Below are 25899 nucleotides of genomic sequence, written 5' to 3'. Positions count from 1 at the left end.
ATTTTAACACAAATTAATTAGTTTTATGTTATATAAATTTTAATATTTATATTTATAAATTTAATATAAATTAATTTCGAGACGTGGCAACACCTTATACTGGGTTAAACTGGCATGACTTGTCGTGTCTAGGATTAATTTCTAGATATAAACAGTAAATCAAGAGGACAAATATATAAAAGAGTGTAAGATTAAATATTGGATGTGATCGGATTGGACTGGATGCGATCACCCAACTTAGAAACCCCTTTCGGTTTACTGCAGCAAGGAAATGAAAAACCCCAAAGAACCGCAAAATCTAGGATTATGGTTTCGATGGGAAATTTTGATGCCAAACAGCTCCTCAAAGACAAGAAGTTCTGGTTCGCTTCTTTTCTCATTGCTTGGGCTGCCGCTCTCCAGGTATCCCTTTTCTTCATATCACAAAATCCCTAACACAAACTTTTCAAAATGTGAATTTTAATATTTTAAGCCTGTTTTTCAGGGGCATATGATGTGGTTACAGAAGCAGGATTCATTCCGCAAAAAGTTCAGCACTGGCAATGATAATGAGGAAGAAGCATTACCCAAATAGAAAAAAATGTTAGTAGAAAATCAAATTTTGTATCTATAGAAACAGAGAAATGAAAAATTGTGGAAGTTTCAAATCTTACTTGCTGGGTGGGTTTTTTTTTTTTTTTTAAATTCAAATAAATAATCATAAGACTTTTATACTTTGTAATTTATGGTTTGATTAGATTTACTGAAGGTGACGACACTCTAATAAATTGCAAGTTTTGAGACTTATGAAATACATTGTTGCTTGAATGTATCTGTATTTTGAGTTTATTGAAGGTTGTCAACTGTCATTTTAAATATCTTTGTTAGTCTTCCTGCCAAATTGTTTAAATTGTTAGGCTAAAAAGTGCTAATTTTCTGCTGCTTGAGTTAATTTTGGAGTTAGTTGAAGTTCCTCAAGCGTTATGTCAGTTATTTTTTGTTAGTTTTCTTGCCAAATTATTCAAATTGTTACAGTACGAGGTCTTTGATTTTTTGTTCACATGGAAAAGAGATTTTTTCTGCATATATTTTCTGTTTGTCATGACATCATAACTTGCTATTTGTAAATTGCAACTGGTTTTTGCTCAGGAATCTAAGATTTGGCAAAATTTGCAAATTCCAAACACATTGGCAACAATTTGACATAGAATAAGGCATCATTTACAGTGACATTAAATGAATTCATTCTGGAACACTATTTTAGTTGAAAACTTTGTTGATTCTGCATGTGCTCAATACCTTACCTGATTGTATGCTACAGTCAAATACATTGCTTTGATCTGTTCCAAGAAGGGCAATGTTTATAATTAAGAGGTTTGCTGAATTTAGGTCATTATTCATTGGTTGGTAACTGTAAATGCTGGAGAAGTGTGGATGTTCAAGGAAGGAAAAGATTTTAGATGATGCTCATGCATTAATGTGGTTTTGAAGATGAAAAGATGAAGCCTGTGTTGGAATTACTTTGGGCCGCATCTCATTTTGGCCCTCATCCTGTTGTTTGGTTTGCATCTTTCTGTGTAATTACTATTGTTTGGCATGAAAATATTTTATTATTGTTACAGATGCAATGAACTGAAATGTCAGCAAGCATGAGTTTGACTCCTCAAAGTGACCTTCAACTACACTGGCATTCACCCTTTAATGGGGTTTCGTTCTATTTTGGGTAGTTTGAAACTTGAAAACTGGAAGTAGCCGCATTGAGGAGCCATTAACTTTACCAAACGGCAACAGGGGGACCCCAAAGGCAGAATTTACACTACCAAAATATCTTCACAGTACTTATTTTGGTTGACTCTAGTGAAAAAGTTTATGGTTGTGGTTTAGTGCTTGTTCTACCAAGGAACTGCATATCCGATATTACAGTGTGATCTAATTCAATTTCTTCAAAATCTGTCATCATCCCTCTTACTTTGTCATGAATTATGTGTTTAGGTTGGATAGTTTTTTGAACACTAAAAAGTCAAATTCTAGAAATCTTTGATTCGTTGGCCACAAATATTTTCAAGGCGGCCCCTTACAATATCTGCGGACTTTTGAGTGTGAAGGGTGGTTGGTGTTGATTATAATAGCAATACTAAATGCCTCCTCTAATATTTGACTGTATTGTTTTGAAAAATAATACTCAGACATCATAAGAATAGACAATTTATCAATTTTTTTTGTTGGTTGATTTCTGAAATAAGCCACCATGAATGTGGAGGAACTAGTAATGCAGTCTTCTCTGTATAAAAAGCTATTTTGCATTAAAAAGTCATTACGATGAGAGCAAAGGTTGCGTAACCAAGTACTCTTTTTGACATTTTACTGTTGCTGCTTGAATGTCAAATCTGCATATTGATAAGTTTAAACCCACCTCAGTCAGTGCTTACATTAAAAGTGGACGGTCAAGAAGTTTGAAATTTGAAGAAGAATCCTATTAATTTCCTGTAGCTAGCTTGCCTTGCCATGAGGCCATGGGCTGCAGAAAAAGAAAGAACCCTGCCAAGGTTTATTTTAAAAGACTACCCTTTCTCCCAATTTTTTCTGCTGATGTTACTATTGAGTGAATGAGGGGCTTCTAGGACGCGGACTTGCTTTTTTGAAGTTGATAAAAGTAGAGCCAGTTTTATTCAATGATAATGACTACTGACTAGTGAGCATTGAAATAAATGAGAAATTTCCAAAGTTTTGATGAGAAGTGTTTTTGGCATTGTGTGAAGTAGTAGAGGGGGTCAACTGGCCGTGCCGGCACTGCCGTGGCCTGTTGTGCTGGCGAGTCAGGTCATGCTTAGCTTTGTTACAGTACAAGTCTTGCGGGTCAGGCTGAACTATTGGCAGATGAAGGCTCACGGACCAAGGGCTTGGTCTATCATATTCTTTTTTTTCTTTTCAATTTTCAAAGCTTGTAAAATTAATTGTATATTTTTATTATTTATATTCATATTCAAATTAAAAAAAAAATCGAAAATTTTATCCAAATCTCACTTAGTAAGAACAAAGGCAAACCTCTCATTCTAGTATATCAGGATTATATAACCGGCCAAGTGTGAAACTGGTTACTGGCTACACCAGAAGCCCCGGCGACACGCAAGTTGAATATATTACCGACTTTAAAGCCTTTTGTTTGGCAACTACCTAAATCACAATCAACTAAAGCTGGAATTACTACTTTATTAAATGCCAAACACATTAAGTCATTAAGTTTATACAATTCAAAGAGCCTGTAGCAATGTAGACAGAGTAAAATACAATACAATACAATTAGTTGAAGATACACTTGGATTACTTCTTCTCTCTGCCAACCAACTCAAACGTCACCCACCATCTTTATCTTTCTTTCTTTCTTCGTCTTCTTCTTTGCTGGCTTTCTCTAAAATTAGCTTTCCTGGTGATCAATGACTCATTTTATTTACAGAAAATTATACAAGTTTGACTCTTTGCCTTATCTGTTAATAGTATTTTATATCTACACGTGCACCACACAGTTTTTATGTAGTATATTTTTGCTCCTATTTTTCTTAATATTCAAACTTGAAATTTACTTAATAATATATTCAAATTCATAATGTTTCGTTGATTACAGGATCAATAATCTAGAGAAAAAACCACCGGCCATATATTCTTCTAAATTATTTATGTTTATTAGGCTTTCATAAAGGGCTAGATTTGACCCAAATTTGTTTGAGTTCGAGTTCAAACTCAGTTCGAATAAATCCTAAACAAGTTTGACTCAAACGAATTTAAACTCGAGCTTGAAATTGAGTTTTAAGGGTGTTATACTAGTTAAACTCATTAATCTAAAAAATTTCAATACGAATCGATCAAAATAGCATTGTTTTGATCAATATACATTAAAATAACATCATTTTAGTTATTTTTTGTTCATCTATAATATCGAATTGAGCTCACACTTGAACTAAACTCAAGCTCAACTTTTCTCAAACGAATTGAGTTTGAATAGTTTTGAGGCAAGTTTGACAAACTTGAGCTTGAGCTCAAGCTTGAGTCCACTCAATCAAACTGAACTCAAGAGCCTTACTTTCATACTAAACAGAACAATATTGGCGGTGTCTCAATAGGAGTCAAAATTGTTAGCATCCTTCCAAATTCATGCGGATTTTAGTTGCAAAGATTTCTACTGGGGAAAAACCCTAATTTATTCCAGAAAAAGGAAAAACTTGTTGTTTTGCAGTGAAATCGTAGCAGTATTTCATCATTTAAGCTTTTATACTAGTGGGATCATTGCAATATTATATATTTACAGGCATCAAATTATTACAATTTTATTTACTTGAGAGAGGAAAGTCAAAATTATAAAGGATATTAGACTAATTATAGAAGTCCCACATGGTGGATGGCTGTTTGTGTTAGGAAAAGTTTGGCAAAAATACCAAGAAAATGAGGGAAAGGAAAAAAAAATATATAAAGATGGCATTTGTGTGGAATAAGATATGCCTTCAATTCCCATCTTAGAAATTAACTAGAATATGAACAAGTTTTTTCCATTCTTGGCTTCAACAGCCAGCGAAGAGTTTCTGACGTGTTGATGTTGCTGAATTTCATTTTTGTAGAAAGTTAAACAAATACGTCAAACAAATACTTCGCTATTGAATTTGTAAACCTCATTACGAGCGAAGTTTGTGTTAATTGTTAAAATTTCGTAAACATAAACTTAGCTTATTTTAAATGAAACTTTTTTAAAGCAGTTTGGTCTACTCTTCATAAGTCTACGCTCACTATTATATTATTGATTTTTTTGTAAAAATTTAACGGATCGATAGTTTGAAAATACAATTTGTCCTTCTTTTATCTGTGTGTAATCCTTAAGAATCTCTTCAATTGTCTCATTTGATGAGGTCTCAACACTAGTTTGTATCATGCCTAATGTCATTGTGATAATAATAGAACTTCTTGCAATCTTGCTTTGCATGGTCCTCCTTTATAGCTTCAAGTTGAGGGAGTATATGTGTCTTCAAATACTGTATAGATATATTTGATCAATTGGAGCGACTAAATAATGTGTCTTTCTAGGTTCCTTTTTCTTCTATTTCTTGAAGCATTTCTATTTGCCCCATTATCCTTTTTCTTTCCCTACGACTTGCTCTCATTCTTCGGAGGTGTTTAATTAAAGCCTTTAAACCAACATTCTTCAAGTGATGCTATGAAACTTTTCTATCCACATGTGCCTTTCGAACATGTGTGAAAATGGGTCAAAGATGTACACTCTTCGACTTTTAGTTCCTTCCAAACTCTATATATGGATAGAGTTAGCAATTTTTGGTATAACCTATTAACTTGACATAACATAATACATAAGAAAATGAATTAGGGTTGAGTTTTTTTACACGAATTTAAATTTAGATTATGATTAGGTTAACCCATATACAAATTAAGTCGCGTTTGAGTTAACACGAACTAACCCAAACATGACCAAATGATTTTTAAAAATGGGCATATTCTCGGCGAATATGGTTGTTGTAAGATCACCAACAAACTCCTCTTGCTTTTTATACTTTTTACAAACATATCATTTACACTTTCAACTAAAATTATTTCTCCATCATCTCTATCAACTCATATTGTCTCACCTCTTCTTATTATCCTTTGATTCCCCTCTAAACGAATCACTCTCCCACACATGACAGCATCATCACATGTGCTCAAGGCAAGTTATTACAATGAAAAATAGATTGGCTTAGAAGATTGAAAAATTGATTCTTCACAGTGGCACACCATTCAAGTCTAGGCTAGGTTTACTCTAATGTTAATGCGGTTTACGCAAATGAATACTAGGACTACAAGTCCCTTACCATCTAGTAGAAGTAATACTAAAGGGTTTTTGCGGTCTCTGTTCTAATGAATATGGGTGGCAAAAACATGTAAAAATTAAAAATTTTGATCACAAAACCCCTAAAGATCTAAGGGTACCAACTTGTTCCCACTATAACCATAGATTTTAATATGTTTCCATAACTAAACCATGTAGTAAGATGCATGTTCTTGTAAACAAGAGTGATGAATCATTTATTGATCTATTATAGTTTTGCTACTCTTCTCAACATACCCAACGACTACTGAATCAGTAGGCATCCGAAAAAGGCTATGTAAGGCAATGCCAAACTAGGGTAATTGGTGCATGAAATGTTTTGGTGATTTCAAGTCTAAAAGTTACCCAAACCATTGTATATTAGAATATCTATTTCACAAACATCGGGTTACCAATGTGGAATCCTCTTGATGGGTCAGTCAAATAGACATGCAATTAATATGTACTCATATGTTGCACCTCACTATCTTTTGATAAGATTATTTAATACTATGATAATCTTACTGTATTATCCACTCTTAGGTTAGGATAATATTGAGACTATAGACCTTTTTAGATTGGTCATCATATGTGCTTATAAAGTCCTCACAATCAAACTACGTGTTGATCCCTTATCATGATTTTATCAACATAAGGACATTTATCCAAACATTCATGTAAAAATATACACTTTCGGATAGAGAATGTCACTTGAATATGAAATATGACTTGTTATGAGTTTATATAATCGAGGAAATTAACTATAGAGCATCAACTCTAAAAGTCTTCACTTGCAGTATAGTCAATCATTCATGCAAACAACATAAAATGACTACATATACCCACCATGTTTCTACTACAATAAAACATTAACATACATCGACAATATACCACAACCCATTAGTATTTTAAAGGTCAACAAACCTTTTCTATTAATCAATGACCTTTTCTCAAAATGATTCACTTGAGTTCGCAATTTGTATGAAAACAAACATAATTCTTATAATTACATCCTTGTTAGGTATTACAAATCAACAACTTATCTTTCTCATTAATATTCCATTAGACTTCTGTCATCTAATACAACTTAACAAGTGTAAAATGTACAAAAATAAAATAGTGACTATATGGGTTAACTTTATCCACCAAAAAAAGTATACTACCCTACGATATTGACTTTTTAGTAGAAGAAACTAAAGTTTATCTCAAAAAAATAAAAATATAAAAATTTAGTGGTGAAAATTACGTGCCAAACTTGCCTTAAAAATAGGAATTGCTTGGCCATAAAGCTATCGGCTCAAAGTTTAGAAATAATGACTCAAAATTGAGCAAGCTAATTAAATTAAGTCGACACTAAAATAAATACTTGTTTGACGTGACAATATTAATATTGATAACTCTATGTATGATGACAATGATGATAATAATAGTTTGATTATAAATTTTATTATATGGTCACCATTAAAGTCAATAAGAATTGATTATCATTTTTTCAATCAATATCTTTTGTGCCAAGTAAGCTAAATTTAGCTTAGTTGTAGTGACAAAAAGGCAGAAGTTGTTGTTACATTTCAATTTTTGAAAATCAATTAAGCTACTACATTCATCCATTCATGAAGCATTCATGCCCATTGATGTTGACTATAAAAGATGAGTTAATTAGTTGTCACCTCCAAAGTTTGGTGCAAAATTTACTCCCTTAAATTGTCAAAAACTAACTTTGACACCCCTAAGTTGGGGTTCTATTAGTCATGAAAAGGGAAAATTAATATTTAAAAAATATAGTTAACCACCTTGGTCTAACAACAAATCTTTTTTCAAGATTTCAGAAATACATGTACAAATGATAATGAAACATATAAGAGTTGAATATTTTAATCTTTGTCTCTGTTACAGAATGATAGAGTATTCTTGTCCCCTTTCTATCATCGCAGAGAAAATTTTTTCACATTTTCCATTCCCACCCCTGCTAATAAAATAACGGAATATTTATTAAATGTCAAAACATATTTATGATAATTCAAAATTTCTAAAAATAGTATAATATATCATGATTTAGGAAATATGTAAGGCCTGGAATGAATCAAGAGGGGACAAACTGAAAAGGGGACAAGTCAAAATATATTTATCTCAATCTCTACCTCATCTTTAACTGTTAGAATTTTAATCATCCCTTATTTCCATTTAGAGAGAGGCAAACTGAAGATCTAATTCTGCAAATCGAATTACCATCTCTAATTACATGATACATATTTGTTCAAAGCTTCAAATTGTTTGTTAAAATTACCAATAATTTGATTAATAATAAACTTTTATTCAAAATATACTTTTTATTCAATGAATTATACTACTAAACCTATGGAAACATCACGAGAGGGCGGTAATGTTAGTTTCTCAATTGTGAAAAAAGAAAAGTTTTTGTGCCGAATCTTAGGGGTGAAAATGTTATAAACCTCAATAAAATAATATCAACTTCACTTGTTGCACAATCAACAATCAAACAACTTTCTACTTCTGCAATCAGATAAATCAAACCTTCAATTCTTTTTTCCCATAATAATTGAGAAGAGATCGTACGGTATCTATTAATCTATATAAATAATGTGATTTCATTCCACAAGTGAAGTGTTGAACAATACTTTGTAATATTTTATGGCCATATATTTTTAAAATAATAGTACAGTAATTGGTCAAAAACACTCCTTCGACGTACTGAAATTATTAATAAATAAAAAAATTAAGAAAATTATACTGAGAACTTCATTCCAGTTCTTATTGGCCCAAACAAACTTGTGAAACACAAGGATTATGTTATAACTAGAGTAAACAATTTAGTCTCCAACTACCAAAAAATTTAATAAATTACATTTCTTAATGTGACAAATGTATATGATTAATTATATTGATTTCATATTAACATGGGTATTAGGGAACCATATATTATATGACGACTTTGTAGAATAATTTATAATGTATTGAACTGCACGGCACTGCGATTTGGAAACTACTCCTGCAGTTTTCTTATGGGGTTGGCAAACAATGACAAAATGAGTCTGACTTTGATAAGTATTAATTAGTGTAGTTTTTTTAAGTAGAATAATTAAATTTAAACTTGATTAATTGGTAATTAATTTTGCTAAGATTGGTACTTAGTCAAGTTGGTCTTTCGTAGTTTTGATTTATTCCATTAATAATAAATTGCTTTCCCATTTTGTAAGGAGATGGAAACTTGTTGATGCGAATTCTAATTACCATCTGATGTACGCGATCTTAATATCCACATAAGATGGTTGTAATAGTAACGATTATAATATAAATGATCGAGAATGCGTAAGTGAATTGAATACATGATATGATTAAATATGTTATTCGAAAACTTATATCCACAATCATCTTAAAGACTTGATTGTAAGAAGATGTCTAAGAATGATAGTTGGATCTTTTGAAAAATGTCTTTGTCTATCTTGTGTGATCTCATATGTCTGCTGGTACAATTGGTTTACTTTTTTTTTTTTGTTTTGATATCTTTACAATATAACCTATTTATATGTTGTATCAACAGATTTTAGAAATACAACTGTTTGAGGTTTTCCTGATCAACTTTGTGTGGAGAATCTTCGAAAGGATACTCTATCAAGGATTGAAAGATTTGAGTTTTATTTGTTCTCTATATATAGGAGAATATTGATTATATGTTGGCATTTTGGGTAGAGTCCTCCTTCTAATGTCAAACTATTAATTTATGCAGTATCTCATCGCTAATTGATGTTCATAATTCTAAATCTTGCATAATGCAGCTATGATAACAAAGGTTAGATTAGTTGTGTAATTTTGTTATCAACTATAGTGGGAATAATTGAGAATGCATGTATGGATTAAATGCAAAAATAAAAAATTAATATGGTTTGATACGCTGTTTGAGAGTCTATATTCACCATTATGTTATTGAAGACTTTAAAAAAGTGTTTTAATAGAGTGTTAACGATGTTACAATAAAGATTTTCTTCTATCATATGTGATATAATATATCTGATTATACAATTTTGAGTCATGGTATATGAAATAGTTCTTTTTTTTTTTTTTATAAGAAATAAGTTATGGTACGTGGACACTAAAAATTTTAAGTCAAGTTAAGATATCCCTTTGCACATGAAACCCTCAATTTATTCAAAATTAAATTTGAAATCCCACAAAGCCTCATGGTCTCTTTAGTCAAATAATTAAACTTAACATGCTATTTCGATAAATGAGTCGTAATTGTACTGCTAATATTCACTCTCAATTTCCCGTGATTCACATGAACCCTAATTTTGATATTTTTTTTAATCTCGATTTTAACCTTTGACTGGAATTATGTTTTCTTCAAAGTTGATTATTTAATATCTAATTAATATTTGAGAACATAACCGATTTTGTTTTTCTCTTAGATATGAACCCGTTCTTCTATGTTGGTTCGTTCAATAGGTCATGCTGACGTGTTATATGCGGTCTCTTTTCACACTCAATCTCTTCGGGTAATATTTTATTTCCGAAAAGCTCTATATACTAACTTACTTATACCAGAAGAAAAATAAGGGTACAAACGTCATTCTAAGTAGTCAACAAAAAAAAGTCAATGCCCCCCAGTCCCAACAAACTTAAACCAACCTATATATACAAACCCTGCATGCGCATAAACCGATTCATTGCACCCGAATTCCACGCTAAAACGTAGTCGTTTCACACGATGAAGAGGGCTTTTCGAGATTCAACAGAGGTCGATAGCTTAACCATGGCCAACTGCTTGATGTTTCTCTCACACGGACGCGATTTGGAAGCCATGGTTAACAGCATGCCTTCAACCACAAGCCGTGTCTTCGAGTGCAAGACCTGCAACCGGCAGTTCCCGTCGTTTCAAGCGCTGGGAGGCCACCGGGCGAGCCACAAGAAGCCGAGATTGATGGAGGGAAACCTCGAGAGCCAGTCGCCGGTTAAACCCAAAACGCACGAGTGCTCCATATGCGGGCTCGAGTTCACCATCGGCCAAGCCTTGGGCGGTCACATGAGGAGACACAGAGCCGGTGGGTTGAATAATGAGAATCTGCAGCCGGCTTTGAGTTTCAGTGGTGAAGTGAAGAAAGCTAATAGCAGCAGGGTTTTGTGCTTGGACTTAAACTTGACTCCACATGAGAATGATTTGGAGCTGTTTAAACTTGGTAACAAATCTGTTCCCATGGTTAATTGCTTCTTGTAAATTGTTCAGAAGCCTTACAACGATATAGAATTTTCTCTTTGTTTTGTTTTGTTTTTGCTTTTCCTTTTCGGGTTACCTTTGGTGATGATATATATATATATATTTGTTCATTGATAATATTTTTACAGAAACATTAATAGAGAAGAAGATGATATCGATGAAATTATTTAGCTTCAATATATTGGATTTATTATGTGATGATGATGAAAGGCTGAGGTCAATAGGAGTTGTTCATGAGAAGTGGGGAACACTGCACGAGCGGGTGATGAGCTTAATATTTGTTTGTGGGATTCATGTTCCCATCAATTATGATGATCTTGAAAAACAAAAACATCGACCCAAATTTTCACAATCAATTAAATACTTTATAATAATCAATCAAACCATATATATCTATTTAAACTATATAAATAAATACACATTCAATATATTTTATCAAATACTTAAAAAATTTTGAATTAAAAGTAAACAATAAAATTATATATATCCACTTTGAATACTCAAATGAATACACACTTATATATATCATCAAATAATTAAATAATTTTAAATTAAAGATAAAATAATATTCAATCATATAATGACACATATAAGTATGTATTTATTTTTGTACATAAAATAAGTACACATAACATTGCTCAAATATCATATGTATACTCAAAAATGGGTAATTATGTTTCTATAAAATTATGTGTACACTTAATATATGTCATTAAGTGATTTAATTATTTTTAATTAAAAATAAAGTAACATCTAATCGTATGATAATATATTATATGTATATATATTTATATATCAAAAGGTTGATACGCATAACACCACTCATCTTGTTTTGGGAATGATATAGTTGTTATGTTTGAAACCAAATAGAGTTATGAAGTCATTACTTCATAATGTTCTTCCATTTATTAGTTTTACTAAATACCACTCTATAAAAATTTGATACTAGACTTTGTGGAGGAGGAAAAAGAAAACTTCCTCATCAATATTTATGACTTGAAGAAATTAGGCTATTGGATTTATAAATGGTATCCATTTGTATATTGTAATATAAATAAATATTAAAAAAAAATTTAATTTTAGAGATAAGTACCTGTAATTAAGAACTAATCACTTTCTTATTAAGTAAATCGTATTATGATAATTAGGGAAAATCTCATATATTTCAGTCTCTTTTTCCCTTGTAAGCCCATGGCAAAGAAGTTGGAAGGGCCCAAAATTTGAGTCCAAAAGGCTTTAAATCAGACGCTATAGCTCTCTGGTGTTCGTTCTTATTGGGCACTCAATTTTAGATTCCCCATTAAATAATTCAAATTAAATTAGAGAGAAATTATAATTTCTTTAATAAAAATCATGGGGTTTTTTAAAATTGCATCTTTACACATACCTAAAACATCGATTTACTGAGCGCACTTCGTAATATTACATAAGGATGATGCATGATGTTATGGAGATGGAAATAAAATTAATGGCCAAGATTGAATATTAGTCCATTAAACTTGTTGAGCATATTATTACCATAATTTTTCTCACCATAAATGAAGAGTGGTTAAAATTGGTATTTTATTTACAAAATGTGGAGTCATTTGTTGTCACACTCAAGTTTCCACCAACTCAGACACAAAGCTATTAAAGCTTGAATTTATAAAAGCAAACAAATTCTGCTTAATTTAATGAAATTGATAATGATAATAAATAATGATTTTGAAATAGGCCCAACGACTATTTCCAATCTAAGGTTTGGTGAAAGGGCAAAACTATATTTGTCAGAGTTTGAAAATTTAAATACTTACTCATCTTTAAATTTTTGTTAAATATAAAAATAAACCATCATTCTAATAATAATATTAAAAAATATATATATATTTTTTAAGTTTTAAAAATTGATATTTTATCTCAAATCTTAACTTTGAAAATTTACTCCTCTAAAATCCTTAAGTTTTTTTCTTCATCTCTTCGCTTACTTGCGATTGTCGGTTTCCAACTTAGACCAGCCCACCATCTCCATTTTCGTCTCCCTTCTCCTAAGGACAACGAACGACAACTTTACCCCAAATCTAAGGATGACAAAGGAGGACATTCGTCATCGAAATGAAAGTTTTTTCCTTTATGGGAGAAATGTGGAACAAGGAAACCACTATTCGCCTACCCACGATTATCGGTTTCCAACTCAGACCAGCCCACCATCTCCATTTTCGTCTCTCTTTTCTCCTAAGGACAACGAACAACAACTTCAAGCCAAACCTAGGGATGACAAAGGAGGACATTCGTCATCAAAACGAAAGTTTTTTCCTTTAGAGGAGAAATGTCGAAGAGGAAAACTACTGTTCACTAAAAAAAGTGGTTAGATTTTAAGATATCAAACCCTCGAAAGAAAAGTGAATTTTTTAAAATTTAATTTTAAAAAAATTATTATTTTTTCAAATCAAGAGGAATAAATAAGATATAATTTTATTTATTTTAATATTATTGATAAAATAATAATTTTATTTCTAACTTTAATAAAAAATCTTTAGATATATAAAAGTGAACTAACTTTAAATAAATATTTAAAATTTTAAATTCCTGTAAATGTATTTTTGTCTTTCTACCAATCTTCGGTGGGAAATAGTCTATAGGCTTTTGAAATAATATTAATGAAAATTAATCCTTATTTCTAGGATAAGAACATTTTCAGACTTCTCGGTCCGATTTAAAATAATTACAGGGTTATAATCACGTATGTGTAATACTTTTCCTAAGCCCCTTGAATTATGACGTGGCGATCATTGGCTTGCAATCAAGCACTTAACATCCCTTTTCACGGTACAAATAATAGCTCTCCGGTGATGCAAGCAACCTAGTACGTCGCACGTGTAAACCTATGAGTTCATCCACGTGGAATCCACACATTGTATAGTATCATTACAAAACTTGACTTCTTTGAATTCCATTACAAAATTCCTTGAAATACAGTAACCACTTTCAACGGTCAGGATTCCCTCAGAATCACAATCGAATCGAATTGAACGATCTCGATGAAACTGGGAATAAATAATTTTCCCAGAGATGCTGTACAATATCTTTCTCTCCTCATAGTAAAAATCCGAACTCTCCTCTTCTGAGCTAGCATTTCTTACTCAAGTCACTCCCCAAGTTCCCTGTACCCCTGAAAATAATAAACTGAATAAGAAATTAAAGTTTAAAAAAACTTTCCGGCGCAGGAAATCATCTCCGGCGATCAATCCGAAAAGTCTTAGTGGACCTAGTTTTTCTTTAAACAAGATAAAATTCCTTCATTGATCACTGTTTGAAGGTGTGTTTGTGCATGTTTATGTAGATGGATTTTTGAATTATAGTTAATGTTTATGTCTTTACAACCAGGTGTCGTTTCTCTCCTTGAAGCATAAACTGCATGTTGTTTAAATTGAGGTTTGAATTTTTTTTTTAATAATTTTGTTGATTTAAATGAAATGTTAGGTTTTCGTCCTTGTTTATTTGTTTTTCTTAATTGTATTTTTGTCAGATTTTGGTGGCAGCGGATGATTAGACAAAACGGTATAGTATAAGGATTAAGATTGTGCGGGTTTTGAAGCAGTTGAGTAGTTGAGTTGCAGCAGCGGAGATGGTAGGCTTTGAGAGCTTTTGCATGCAAATGCTATATTGAGAATTGAAAGTTTCCGTTTCTTTCGTAAATTTTTGAATGATTATGACATTATCTTTTGTGTCTGTTTGATTGTTGTTTAATGTGTATGCTATGTTTGAGATTTTGTTGTTGTGCAGCATTGTAAATGATAAGTAACTATTCCATGTAATTTTAATAATAATGTTCTGACTGGTCAAAGTTTTCAGATTTATTCTGAGATTGTGTTTGGATATGAATTTTAAGAAAAGTTAATCAGGGTTATGTTCAATCTAAAGCTTGAAAGAAATGGAACTTTAATATGAGATTGGTGGATGATTATTAAGTTTCATTGCATTTGTTTAGGTAATTCATAATTGTTTTTTGTACTGGTCGATGTTTTTGGATTTAATCTGAGATTGTTTGTGGATACTAAGGTAATAAAGTTTCTGTTTAATCTAAAACATGTAATTATGGTGATTGAATTTGTTTTAATTATTTTGTAAGTTCATTACTTTAGAATTGCAGGCACAAGGTTTAGCAAGTGACTATAAGCTGCTAAATTTGTGGATGATTATTTAGTTTCATTGTATATGTATTAGGTAATTGTTGTCAGTATAGTTTCTTTTTGGTATAAGAAGTTTGGAGAAATAATATTGTGGGTGATATTGTAATATGGGTCTAATAATGAGCTGCCAAAAGTGTAAATGCGGGAGATTTTGTAGATGAATAGTTTTGAGGCACAAGGTTTAACACGTGACTATAAGCTCCTAGATGGTGGGTGGTTATTAAGTTTCATTGCATTTGTATTAGGTCATTGTTATTTGTTAGTATGGTTCCATTTTGGTATAACATGTTGGGAGAAAATTTACTGAGTGATATGGTAATATGGTTCTGATATTGGGCTGCCAAATATCTAGACACACGAGATTTTGAAGACAATTAGCTTTAGGAATTCCAGTGAATTATCATCTCTCCATTTTATGGAGAGATATTCTTTATGAGAATTTTTAGCCTCATTAAGATATACTTATGATTAATATTCAATTGTTGTGATACAAATGTTTGTAAACTCTTAGAGATTACTGAGGCTTCTATCAAATGTAGAATGTGCAAGAAGGTGCAAGAGCCAAGAGGGAAAAAAAAAAAAGATATACCGAATGTATTAATACCTTATGTTTCATAAAATAAATATCAATTAGTATTTCTCAAAATATATGGCGTTTTTCTTCTTTTCTTAATGTGTATTATTTTCTTCTTTTTTCTTTTGTGTTTCCTCCATTACTTCTTAGATTATATTATTCTTTTAATTATAATTTTGTGGCATAACCAGCTTCTTATTTGTTTGCCACTGTTGTTAGTTAATATTGTGACTTCCAGTCAATCAAATTTTCTTACAGTTTCTTCGTGGCAGTCTTTCCAGCACAAAGGCCTTTGGATGCCAAGAGATGCTGGGTGTCTAACTGATGCAGAGATGGGCTTTGATAATTCCGCTAGAACTGAAGCTAAGCGTGGTCATCAGTGGTACATGGATGCTACCACACCAGAGCTATTCAGTAACAAGAAGCAAGCAGTAGATGCTGTTAACAGCAGAACAATTTTGGAGATTCCACATATGTATGTTTCTCCATGGCATAACACTTCTAGTTTTCAGTCAGTCACGGGGAAATTCCCTGAACGCCTATTTGGATCGGAGCCTGTACAGACTGTCAATCTGGTTGATATGAATATTCCTTCTGTTAATGGTGGAAGTTCAAATATGGGAAGAAAGGATTTTCAGGATCACTATAATAATTCATCAAGGGGTTTGTCTATGTCTCATTTTGTTGAAGACCCTTCAGGTTTCAGTGTTGGTGGAATCAGAAAGGTTAGAGTCAATCAAGTTAGGGACTATGGCAATGGCTCATCAGCACCCATTGGGCACTCCTATAGTAGGGGAGATGATTGCAGAATTTCAATGGGTTCTACCTATCATAAGATTGATAGCAGCACTATATCATTGGGTCCAATTAACAATAATTCAGATGAGAATACCATATCAATGGGCCACACCCTTAATAAGGTCGACACCATTTTTGACAGCTTGAACAAGGGAGATGAGAATTTCATATCAATGGGTTACAATTATCCCAAGAGAAATGAGAGTATGTTATCAACAGGTCAGACCTTTGACAAAGGGGACAGCAATTTTTTATCCAGCAGTCAGCCTTCTGAAAAGGGAGGTAGCCATGTCATATCAATGGATTCCTCCTATAACAAAGAGCATGGGAATTTTATTTCAATGGGCCACAACCATGATAACACAAATGAGAATTTCATTTCAATAAATTCTTCCTACAGTGAGGGAACTGATAATATCATGGCAATTGCTACAACGTATGACAAGCCAGATTCCAACATCACATCTGTGGATTCCACTCAAAACAAAGGGGATTCTGGAGTTCTGTCCATGGACCACAACTACAATAAGGGTGAGACACATCCGTTATGTTTCAGAGTTTTTCAAGATGAAACTGAGGCAAATCCCTCTGGGAATATCATTAGCGGCTATGATTTGTTGATGAGTACTCAGAGCTCAGCTCCAGCTTCAGAAGAACTGGGCCAGAATGATTTGGTTGAGTCAAATGTGAATTCCGTTGGCAATAGCTCTTCCAATTCAAATACTAAAACTGATATACTACCTAAAAATAAAGAGCCGAAGACTGCTAAGAAGGTACCTGTGAACAGCTTCCCCTCAAATGTCAAAAGTTTGCTATCAACTGGTATGTTTGATGGTGTTCCTGTCAAGTATGTCTCCTGGACAAGAGAGGTGCGTTTTATTTCCTATGCTAAAATTTGTTTCATATTTAGAAAGAATGTGCATATCACTGCTACCCTTTTTGATATTGTTTGACTCACTCTCTGGGCAGAAAAGTCTTAAAGGAACTATTAAAGGAACTGGGTATTTATGCGGCTGCAAAGACTGCAACTTCAGCAAGGTATGCAACTCTGTACATTTCAGCTTCATTTATGTTAACCAATACATATTCGGTTTAAGTACCTTAAAATTGTATTAAGCAGGCTGTGAATGCTTATGAGTTTGAGCGTCACACTAATTGCAAGTCCAAACACCCCAACAATCACATATACTTTGAGAATGGAAAGACCATATATGCAGTTGTGCAAGAGCTGAAGAGTACTCCTCAGGAGAAGCTATTTGAAGTAATTCAAACTGTGACTGGTTCAATAATTAATCAGAAAAATTTCCTCATCTGGAAAGGTAAGGTCGAAAACATTCGTTTGTTTCAAGTGATTCAAGTTTAGATGAATCAGAGTGACTCTCATTACTTAATAATGTAAGAAAGTATTCTCTCAACCAAATCTGCTTTTCTTCTCAGCCTCATATCAAGCTGCCACCCGTGAACTTCAGCGTATCTATGGGAAGGATGACATTGCCATCTCCTCTTGAGGTGAGACTCTGGTATCTGTGGTTGAATTGGGTTAAGCTGTGTAATTTGTTTTTGTTGGTAGCTGTATCCGTGAACTTCAGCTTTTCGGTGAATGGGTATCCGGACTTTTTTATTTTTAATCAATTTAGACTCTTTTAGCGTGTTCTTGGTTCAGGACAGTTGTATCTTCTGTTAAAAGTAACCTCTTTGTATTATGAATGTGTATGTTTGAAGCACCAGAGGTGCCTTCTCTGTGTTTGTTGTGCAATGCAAAAATGCATTCTTCTCTGATACTGGTGGAATCGGAGCTGGTGATGCACTGCTCTTCTAGGGCTTGATTTAAGTCAAGCCAAGTTCGAGTTCGGACCAACTTGAGTTCGGCTTGACTTGAGGGGAGCCGATCTTGAGCTTGCTGAGTTCTCTTCAAACCAGTTTGAGCTTAGCTTGTGTTGAGGGGAGTTGAGTTTGAGTTTGGTTACAATATGGAGCCGAAATAAACTAAACTCTGTTTAATACTATAGCCGAACAAAAAAGATCAAAACAATGTTATGTTGATGTGTATTAGTTATAACGATGTTGTTTTAATTTATTTAAATTAAAATTTTTTGACTCACAAGCTTGATAAGCTAAATAGATTTCAAGCTTAAGCTTTAGTTCGACTTCGCCTAAAGCAAGTTGGTTCAAGTTGCCTTGAAAAGTTTATAAAAAAATAAAAATCATACCCCAAATTCTGCCAAGGCCTTGAAAAGCAAGGGCAAAACATTTCTTTTTTGGTTCACCCACCACAGCTATCAGCTAACCCTCAACCCCACTCACAACAAACTTGATATTCATGCAAAGTATACTATTATGAGAGCAAGGGTTCCAAGCACGAGAGCAGGGTTCAAATCTCCTCTTACATGGTTTGACTCTAAAATGATAGTCTAATTTAAATAAGATTCTTCATTAAAAAAATATATATATATCTTAATATAGTTTTCCCGTATGTATGTATCTTATCTAATTATATGCATGTCTACTTGCATAATTTCACAATAATCTCCTCATATTAATATATTATAAAGATAGCTTCTCTAGGTGCCTTGCCAAACCCTGCTTCACTTTATTGTAAATTACATATGCCTCTATTTTATTTTAAATGAGGGCCATAAGTCTGCCCATGCTGGTAGTAGCCTCAAAAATGGCTGCTACAGCCTGTTGATTTGAAGACTATCAGCAGGGCGAAGGCTCATGCACAGTATCAATTTTTTATTGTCGAACATAATATTTAAATCAATAATAGGAGTTTTAAGTTTTAATCAACTAACCTTCTGCTTGACTATTTGATTTATAATTTTAAAAAATTAAATTCAATCATCAATTTTTACATGATTATCAATTTCTTGAGAAATTTTGTCAATATTTTTTATATGTGATATATGCTCAAGCCAAAAACAAAAGATTAAAGTTCTCTTTGGGTTTCTTATTTTGCTCTTGGAGTTGATCGGTTTATAGGCTATCGAAAGCAAAACTACACACTTCCTACCAACTTACTTACAGAAATAAAGGTGAAGAAATTAATAATAATTAAAAATATAATTGACAGAAAAAAGAAACTGAAATTTAATTATAAGTCTATTCATCTCAACAACATTATTACAGTCAAAAACACTACAACAGTAGTGCCTGAATATCATATTTGGCATGGGGATTCTCAGTTTTCAATGATTTCCGTGGTGTTTTGAAGATTACAGGCTTAATGACAAGCATCAAACAACAGAGGAAATAGAAATAAAAAATTTCAGAGAGCACCACAGGTTATTTTTGGAGCAAATCATTAGTATTTTTATACTGTTTTCAAGGGTTTAGAGGAATTTTAGAAAGGGTAGTTGATTGGTTCAGGTTGAATGGCTTTCTGCACAAGCTCGGTTTGTTCCTTCACATGAAATTGATAGAAACCAGTGGCTGTGGCAGCTGAAGGAGCACGGCCAACATATTTGATGTCCTCTATGGTTCCTCTGCTCAGTGCTTTCATGGCAGTGCCAAGGCGGGCTACGATATAGCTGTATGCACCCATGTTCATTGGCTCTTCCTGGCACCAAACTATCTCAGCATCTGAAACAACCAAAATTAAAACAAATCAGCCTCATTATCTCGATAAAATTTGCGTAATGAAATAAGAAATGGAAAAAACGAAGTCATCAAATAAATTGAACGGCAACATGTAGGCTCACTAACAAAGCCTACTAAATTCACTATTAAAAAATTTAACGAGCAACTCCTTTACTACAATCAGAAAAACTAGCTAAATTCTAAAACGATTTCACTACTTTCATTTTTAAAACTTAGTTTAGATCTTCATCTCTTATCTCGTGATATTCCATTAGAACCTTTCAGTATTAATTTATATTACTGTGAGCAGACATTTCATAATCTCACAAATTTTGTTTCAATACCATTAATTTCAAGACAAGAAGAAGAATGCAGTGATCATGCAAGATACTAATGCAGGAGAATACAATTGAATGCTTCAGTCAAAAGACACTGATGATAACAATAAACAGAAATGATGATGCAGGTAATCCACGTTATCAATAAAAACATCTAGAAGGAGAAAAAAAGATGTGGCTTCTCCATTATAAATAATGCACACAATACTCTTTGGTCAGTAGTCAGAAGACGTACTTGGGTATCTCTTAAGTTCACGCTGAATGAGATCATATGGAAATGGGCAAAGCTGTTCCACCCTACAAATTGCAATGTCACTTGCATTCTTCTTCCTTCGCTCTTCATCAAGTTCATAATAAACCTGCAAGCAAGATTGCGAATGTATCAAAAAGCAAATCCCACAATAAACAGTAACCATTTCGATCTAATGAACCATTTTTCTTTTGTGATTAATTATTATGTCAAACACAAACATATAGTATGCTCCCTTGGCCATGTAACAAAAATATGTAAAATAACAAAATATGCAAGACCATTCAGCATTAACTAAAAATTTCAGACATAAAGTGTGGCACAAACAGAATGACACACCTTCCCAGAGCAAAGAACCAGGCGTCTAATACCCTCCTCAAGATCAGAGTGATCATTTTGATCCTTAATAAGCCTCTTGAATCTGGTCCCTTGTTTGTCAAAACCAGGGTGGCCTTGGACATCATCAAACTCAGAAAGATTTGATTTGCAATCCTTGTGACGGAGTAGATTTTTAGGAGACATCACAATCAGAGGCTTACGAAATTCCCTGTGTATCTGCAACATGAAATAGTTAAAAAAAAAAATTAAGAGACATAGCTGAAAACTGGGAAGTAATTCATAAATAAATAAGTTGTGTTGTACTCACCTGTCGGCGCAAAACATGGAAGTAATTAGCAGGAGTTGTAACATTCACAACCTGCCAATTGCATTCTTGAATTTGTTTTCGAAGAGTTGGATCCATCTCAGGTATAACAAATGGATTATCGTCACTCATCTACCAGAAAATTTAAAAACATTTATATTAGTTAGCAACAAAGTCAAACCCTGTCATCCACATTCCCCTCAAGAGGATTTAATAAACCTCAATTAGGAACCACCTAGAAAAATGAGACACTGAGAAATATGATAGTGTGTTAGGCAAATATTTCGAGGAGATAATAGTAAGCCAATTGCATGCCTATTCCCTACCATCCACATGAAAAGCATGGCCCAACAAAGTAAACCAAATAAAAGAGGCATGATGTACAGCCAAACTAGCACATAAAGGACAATATAAATGTACTTGTGGAGCATACCTGAAGGAAACGTTCTAATCGTGCACTTGAATGTTCAGGACCCTGACCATCATAACCATGCGGAAGCAACACAACAAGTCCTGTTTGACGCAACCACTTTGACTCACCACTACTTATAAACTGGTCAAATATCACTTGTGCTCCATTAGCAAAGTCACCAAATTGAGCTTCCCACATTACCAAAGAGTTTGGGTTTTCCATTGAATAACCCAATTCAAATCCAAGAACACCAAATTCCGAAAGAGAACTGTTCAGAAAATAAATAGTTTTAGATTAAAAACCAAAATAGAAGCAATAATGTAAAGGAATTGTCACCTGTTTCTTATATGAACTAGAAAAGTACAGGTTTATCCCAAAGAAATTCTTAGAATGCAGAAAATACACTCATCTGGATCAAATAAACCTCGTCTCATGCCTGCCCCCAATAGAACAAGGGAAAAATATGTAGAATCTAGGCATGTGAATGCAATTGGAGAAGATGGCTAATCAAGGCATAATCTCCAAATGCAGTTTCAGAAGTCAACATACCAAGATACATGTGCTTAGGAAAAGCAAGGAACCTTCATCATGATGACATTTAAGCAGACAAACACGACACTAGCAGGCACTCAAATGCATGTTTGCTAAACTATACGCTGTTCTTTTCCTTTTAAGCTGTGTTATTACTAGGCCATTAAAATCAGTGTCATATCAATACACTACAGAGAATATAATGATACAGGAGCACTTAACAATGATAATCATAGAGAAAGAGTAGAATTGATTAAAGACAAAACATGGAAAACTAATTACCTGTTGCTCACAGTGAACATTTCTTCATCTTGGTTCATCATAACATGGTCCAGAGGGCAATACTGCTTCCCTGTCTCTTGATCATGTAGCACAGCATGCCGGTGAGTAAATGTACCTCTCTCAACATCCTGACCACTCAACCGGACATGGTTACCCTCGACAAGCAATGTAGCAAAGGCGAGTGCTTCTCCAACTGCCCAGTCAATGCCTTCTCCAGATTCTATCATCTGTGCACGTTGCTCATAGACTTTCTTCACTGCCCTGTGTGGCTTGAAAGTTTCTGGAAGGGTTGTGATTGCTTTGCCAACATTTTTCAAGATTTCTGGTTTTACCCTGTACAACACCATAATAAATTCATTAAGCTAAATCTATGAAGCCAGCGCCAGCTAACAATAGAATTTAAAATGAAAAATACCACCATACCCAGTGTTTCGAATACGTGAAAGCTGTTCAGGAGACTTGAACCCAGACCAATAAGCAGAGAGCCAGTCCCTTCTTTTAGGTACATAATCTTTGCTGGCCAAGAATTCTTCATTGAGGATTTTGTTGACCTTTTCTTGTATCTTATCAATGTCTTCTTGGGTCACCTGTCCAGATTCTAAGAGTTTCTTTTTGTAGATCTCTAGAGATGACAGATGATTCCGAATGACCTGTTATATAGAACCAATCAGAATTCTAGTTTTACTGACTTGGCTAGAGAGCGGTAGATATTTCCTCTCATTAAAAACAATGAAACATAAGCTGCTACAAGGAAAATATGGGTTGAAATTCCAAAAAGGAAAACAAAAAAAGAAAGAAAAGAGAAGAAAATCAAGCACAATTGAGCCACAAATCTGACAAGAAAGGCAGAGACGACTATAACAGGACTAACCTTGTACATTTTGGGCTGTGTGAAAGATGGCTCATCAATTTCATTGTGCCCAAACCGACGATAGCACACTAAATCAACCACAATATCTGAATGGAATGTCTGCCGCCATTCTGCAGCTAGTTCACATACATGAACAACTGCCTCCATATCATCACCATTGACATGGAGAATGGGGGCATTCAAAGCCTTGGCAACATCAGTGCAATACTGTGAGGATCTGCCTGCTCTTGGATCAGTTGTAAAGGCCACTTGGTTGTTCACTACAATGTGTATAGTACCACCAGTAGTATAGTTTGGAAGTGCACTGAGATGCAAAGTCTCATAGACAACACCTTGTCCAGCAAAGCTGCCATCTCCATGAATCAAAACACCCATATTTTTGGTCCTGTCAACATCGTTGGAGTAGTATTGTTTTGCTCTAGTTTTTCCAATAACAACAGGGTCTACAGCTTCCAAGTGGCTAGGATTAGCAACCAAAGACAAATGAATTCTCTTACCACCTCTAGTTGGCCGATCATAAGAAGTTCCCAGGTGATACTTAACATCACCAGTTCCTGTATAAAGGCCAACTTCATCTACAGGCTTTGTACCACCACTAAACTCACTAAATATTTGACGAAGAGGTTTTCTAACAACATTACCCAGCACATTCAATCTTCCTCTGTGAGGCATTCCAATAACTATGTTCTCCACCCCTAGATCAGCAGCCCTATCAAACATCTCCTTCATGCCAGGAATCAATGTCTCTCCACCTTCAAGCCCAAATCTCTTTGCTGTAGTCCACTTAGTGGCCAAGAAGTTCTCAAATTGTGTACTCCATATAAGCCTATCAAGAATAACCTCTCGCCGTTGCCTGTTGTATTGCATCGGTGTTGGGGTTTCAATCTTGTCTCTTAACCAGTTACATTTCTCCCGATCAGCAATATGCATGTACTCGTACCCAATGCTCCCACAGTAAGCCTGCTCAAGGCGGGTTAAAATTGATCTAAGGGTCTGCACAGGACGATTCTCGGACAAGAAACCAGACATCCTCCATACTCCTAGAAAAAACTCCCTATCAAGATCAGCTTCGGTGAACCCATAAAGAGCTGGGTCCAAATCATCTGGGATTTCTCTTTCTTCTAACCCCAATGGGTCCAACTTTGCTTTCATATGGCCATTAACCTGGTAAGCCCTCACAAGCAATAACAAACGCATACTCTCCTGGATCGTTTGACCCGAAATTCCAGGAGATGTAGCAGCCTGACCCACAAAATTCCTAAAGAAATTATCCCAGGACTCATCCACACTATTAGGATCAGCTTCCCAAGCCCTCTGTAACTCCTCCAAATAGACACTACTAGTTCCATCTAAGAAGCTATCAGTTAACCTTGATAAAGGAACAGGGCGAGGCACAGGTGCGGATTGCGCCTTTGACTTAAACACAGTGGTGTGAAAATACCGGGACTGCGCAGGTACCACACGTGTCCTCGTTGCATATGAACCACCTTGAGCTAAAGTCCTCCTAATGGCAAGCTTTGCCACGCTTGAACCAGCTCTAAACCACCCCATAGCAATCAAGCTCAATCCTCAACGCTATGAAAAACAAGCAATTCATCGAAAACCAAACAAACAAAAATCAACAACTAATATGAGAAACCAAACAAATAGTAAAACGAAAATCGACCCACAAAAGAAAACCATAACATCATAAAAAAAAGGATCAAACAGATCATATTCTTGTCTTACATGAATCAATATACTTTCCGTAATTTCAACGCAATAAATCAAAAAGTGAGACAGCAACGATTTTCATTTCCAAAAACAAAATATTTTCAAACGGATTTTTAATGAAATAAATCGATTAAGAAGCGTACCCACAAAGCTGGAGATAAAAGAGAGAAATAGAGAGGAACCCTAATCGTTCTGCAAAAGGTGACGGTGACTCCGTCTGAGCTGAAATTGCACTTTTTGTGGTTTTCTATGGCATATATACTGATTTTCCCGCATTGAAAACAAATAAATACCTTTATAATTTTTAATATTTATTAAGATTCTTTCTTTCAAAAATTTTATTAAATATACTTTTTCATATTTTATAAAAATAAAATTTTAAACTTAAAACAATTATAAAATAATTACACTATAATATTAATGTACGATCGATTTTAGTTAAAATCACACCGAAATATTATTTCAATCGGAATCTTACCATACGATCAAATCATGTCTTTTTCTAAGATTTTCTCGGATTACTTAAATTTTTGGTCAAATCATGGTTTTGTTGTTTTCTGTTTGAAATTCCTAATTTTTGCATCGTACGAAATTGACAAAAGACCTGGAAACTTCAAAACTGTCCACATTTTATTAGAAAGGAAAACGAATCGAATTTTTCTTCTCACTTGGCTGATTTTGA

At 33.8% G+C, this 25899-nt stretch overlaps 3 protein-coding genes across 8 annotated transcripts; 2 read left to right on the top strand and 1 right to left on the bottom strand.

Moving 5' to 3' along the window:
* Positions 1-10484: 10484 nt before the first annotated feature.
* On the top strand, positions 10485-11107 carry LOC123227937 (zinc finger protein ZAT11-like). The gene has a single exon (XM_044653090.1). It carries the CDS (start codon positions 10551-10553, stop codon positions 11055-11057), a length of 507 nt encoding a protein of 168 aa, XP_044509025.1. The 5' UTR covers positions 10485-10550; the 3' UTR covers positions 11058-11107.
* A 3046-nt stretch (positions 11108-14153) lies between these two features.
* LOC123227935 lies at positions 14154-18342 on the top strand. Of its 6 annotated transcripts, none has more exons than XM_044653084.1 (7): positions 14154-14352; positions 14421-14468; positions 14563-14664; positions 16073-17467; positions 17568-17636; positions 17719-17917; positions 18036-18342. In XM_044653084.1, exons 3-7 carry the CDS (start codon positions 14662-14664, stop codon positions 18104-18106), a joined length of 1737 nt encoding a protein of 578 aa, XP_044509019.1. In that variant the 5' UTR covers positions 14154-14352; positions 14421-14468; positions 14563-14661; the 3' UTR covers positions 18107-18342. The 6 variants fall into 6 exon arrangements, with proteins under 6 accessions (XP_044509019.1, XP_044509022.1, XP_044509021.1 ...); XM_044653087.1 differs by having other exon boundaries at positions 16059-17467; XM_044653086.1 differs by lacking the exon at positions 14421-14468.
* Positions 18343-19664: 1322 nt separating this feature from the next.
* Positions 19665-25521, bottom strand: LOC123227637 (2-oxoglutarate dehydrogenase, mitochondrial-like). The gene is made up of 9 exons (XM_044652723.1): positions 25361-25521; positions 23505-25079; positions 23057-23283; positions 22634-22966; positions 21842-22088; positions 21412-21540; positions 21105-21320; positions 20751-20874; positions 19665-20180 (listed from the first exon to the last, which is right to left on the bottom strand). Exons 2-9 carry the CDS (start codon positions 25053-25055, stop codon positions 19942-19944), a joined length of 3066 nt encoding a protein of 1021 aa, XP_044508658.1. The 5' UTR covers positions 25056-25079; positions 25361-25521; the 3' UTR covers positions 19665-19941.
* Positions 25522-25899: the final 378 nt, after the last annotated feature.

The sequence above is a fragment of the Mangifera indica genome, chromosome 10, assembly GCF_011075055.1.
Source record: "Mangifera indica cultivar Alphonso chromosome 10, CATAS_Mindica_2.1, whole genome shotgun sequence".
NCBI lineage: Eukaryota > Viridiplantae > Streptophyta > Magnoliopsida > Sapindales > Anacardiaceae > Mangifera > Mangifera indica.
This window is presented reverse-complemented; position numbering and strand designations above follow the sequence as displayed.

Excerpts from the sequence above, each read along its gene's own strand:
- LOC123227937 (XM_044653090.1), top strand. The coding sequence starts at position 10,551 with ATGAAGAGGGCTTTTCGAGATTCAACAGAGGTCGATAGCTTAACCATG.
- LOC123227935 (XM_044653086.1), top strand. Across the intron at positions 17,637-17,718 it reads AAGACTGCAACTTCAGCAAG|GCTGTGAATGCTTATGAGTT; the intron begins GTATGCAACTCT and ends TGTATTAAGCAG. Across the intron at positions 17,918-18,035 it reads AAATTTCCTCATCTGGAAAG|CCTCATATCAAGCTGCCACC; the intron begins GTAAGGTCGAAA and ends TTTTCTTCTCAG.
- LOC123227637 (XM_044652723.1), bottom strand. The coding sequence starts at position 25,055 with ATGGGGTGGTTTAGAGCTGGTTCAAGCGTGGCAAAGCTTGCCATTAGG. Across the intron at positions 23,284-23,504 it reads CACAGCCCAAAATGTACAAG|GTCATTCGGAATCATCTGTC; the intron begins GTTAGTCCTGTT and ends TCTATATAACAG. Across the intron at positions 21,541-21,841 it reads GATTAGAACGTTTCCTTCAG|ATGAGTGACGATAATCCATT; the intron begins GTATGCTCCACA and ends ATTTTCTGGTAG.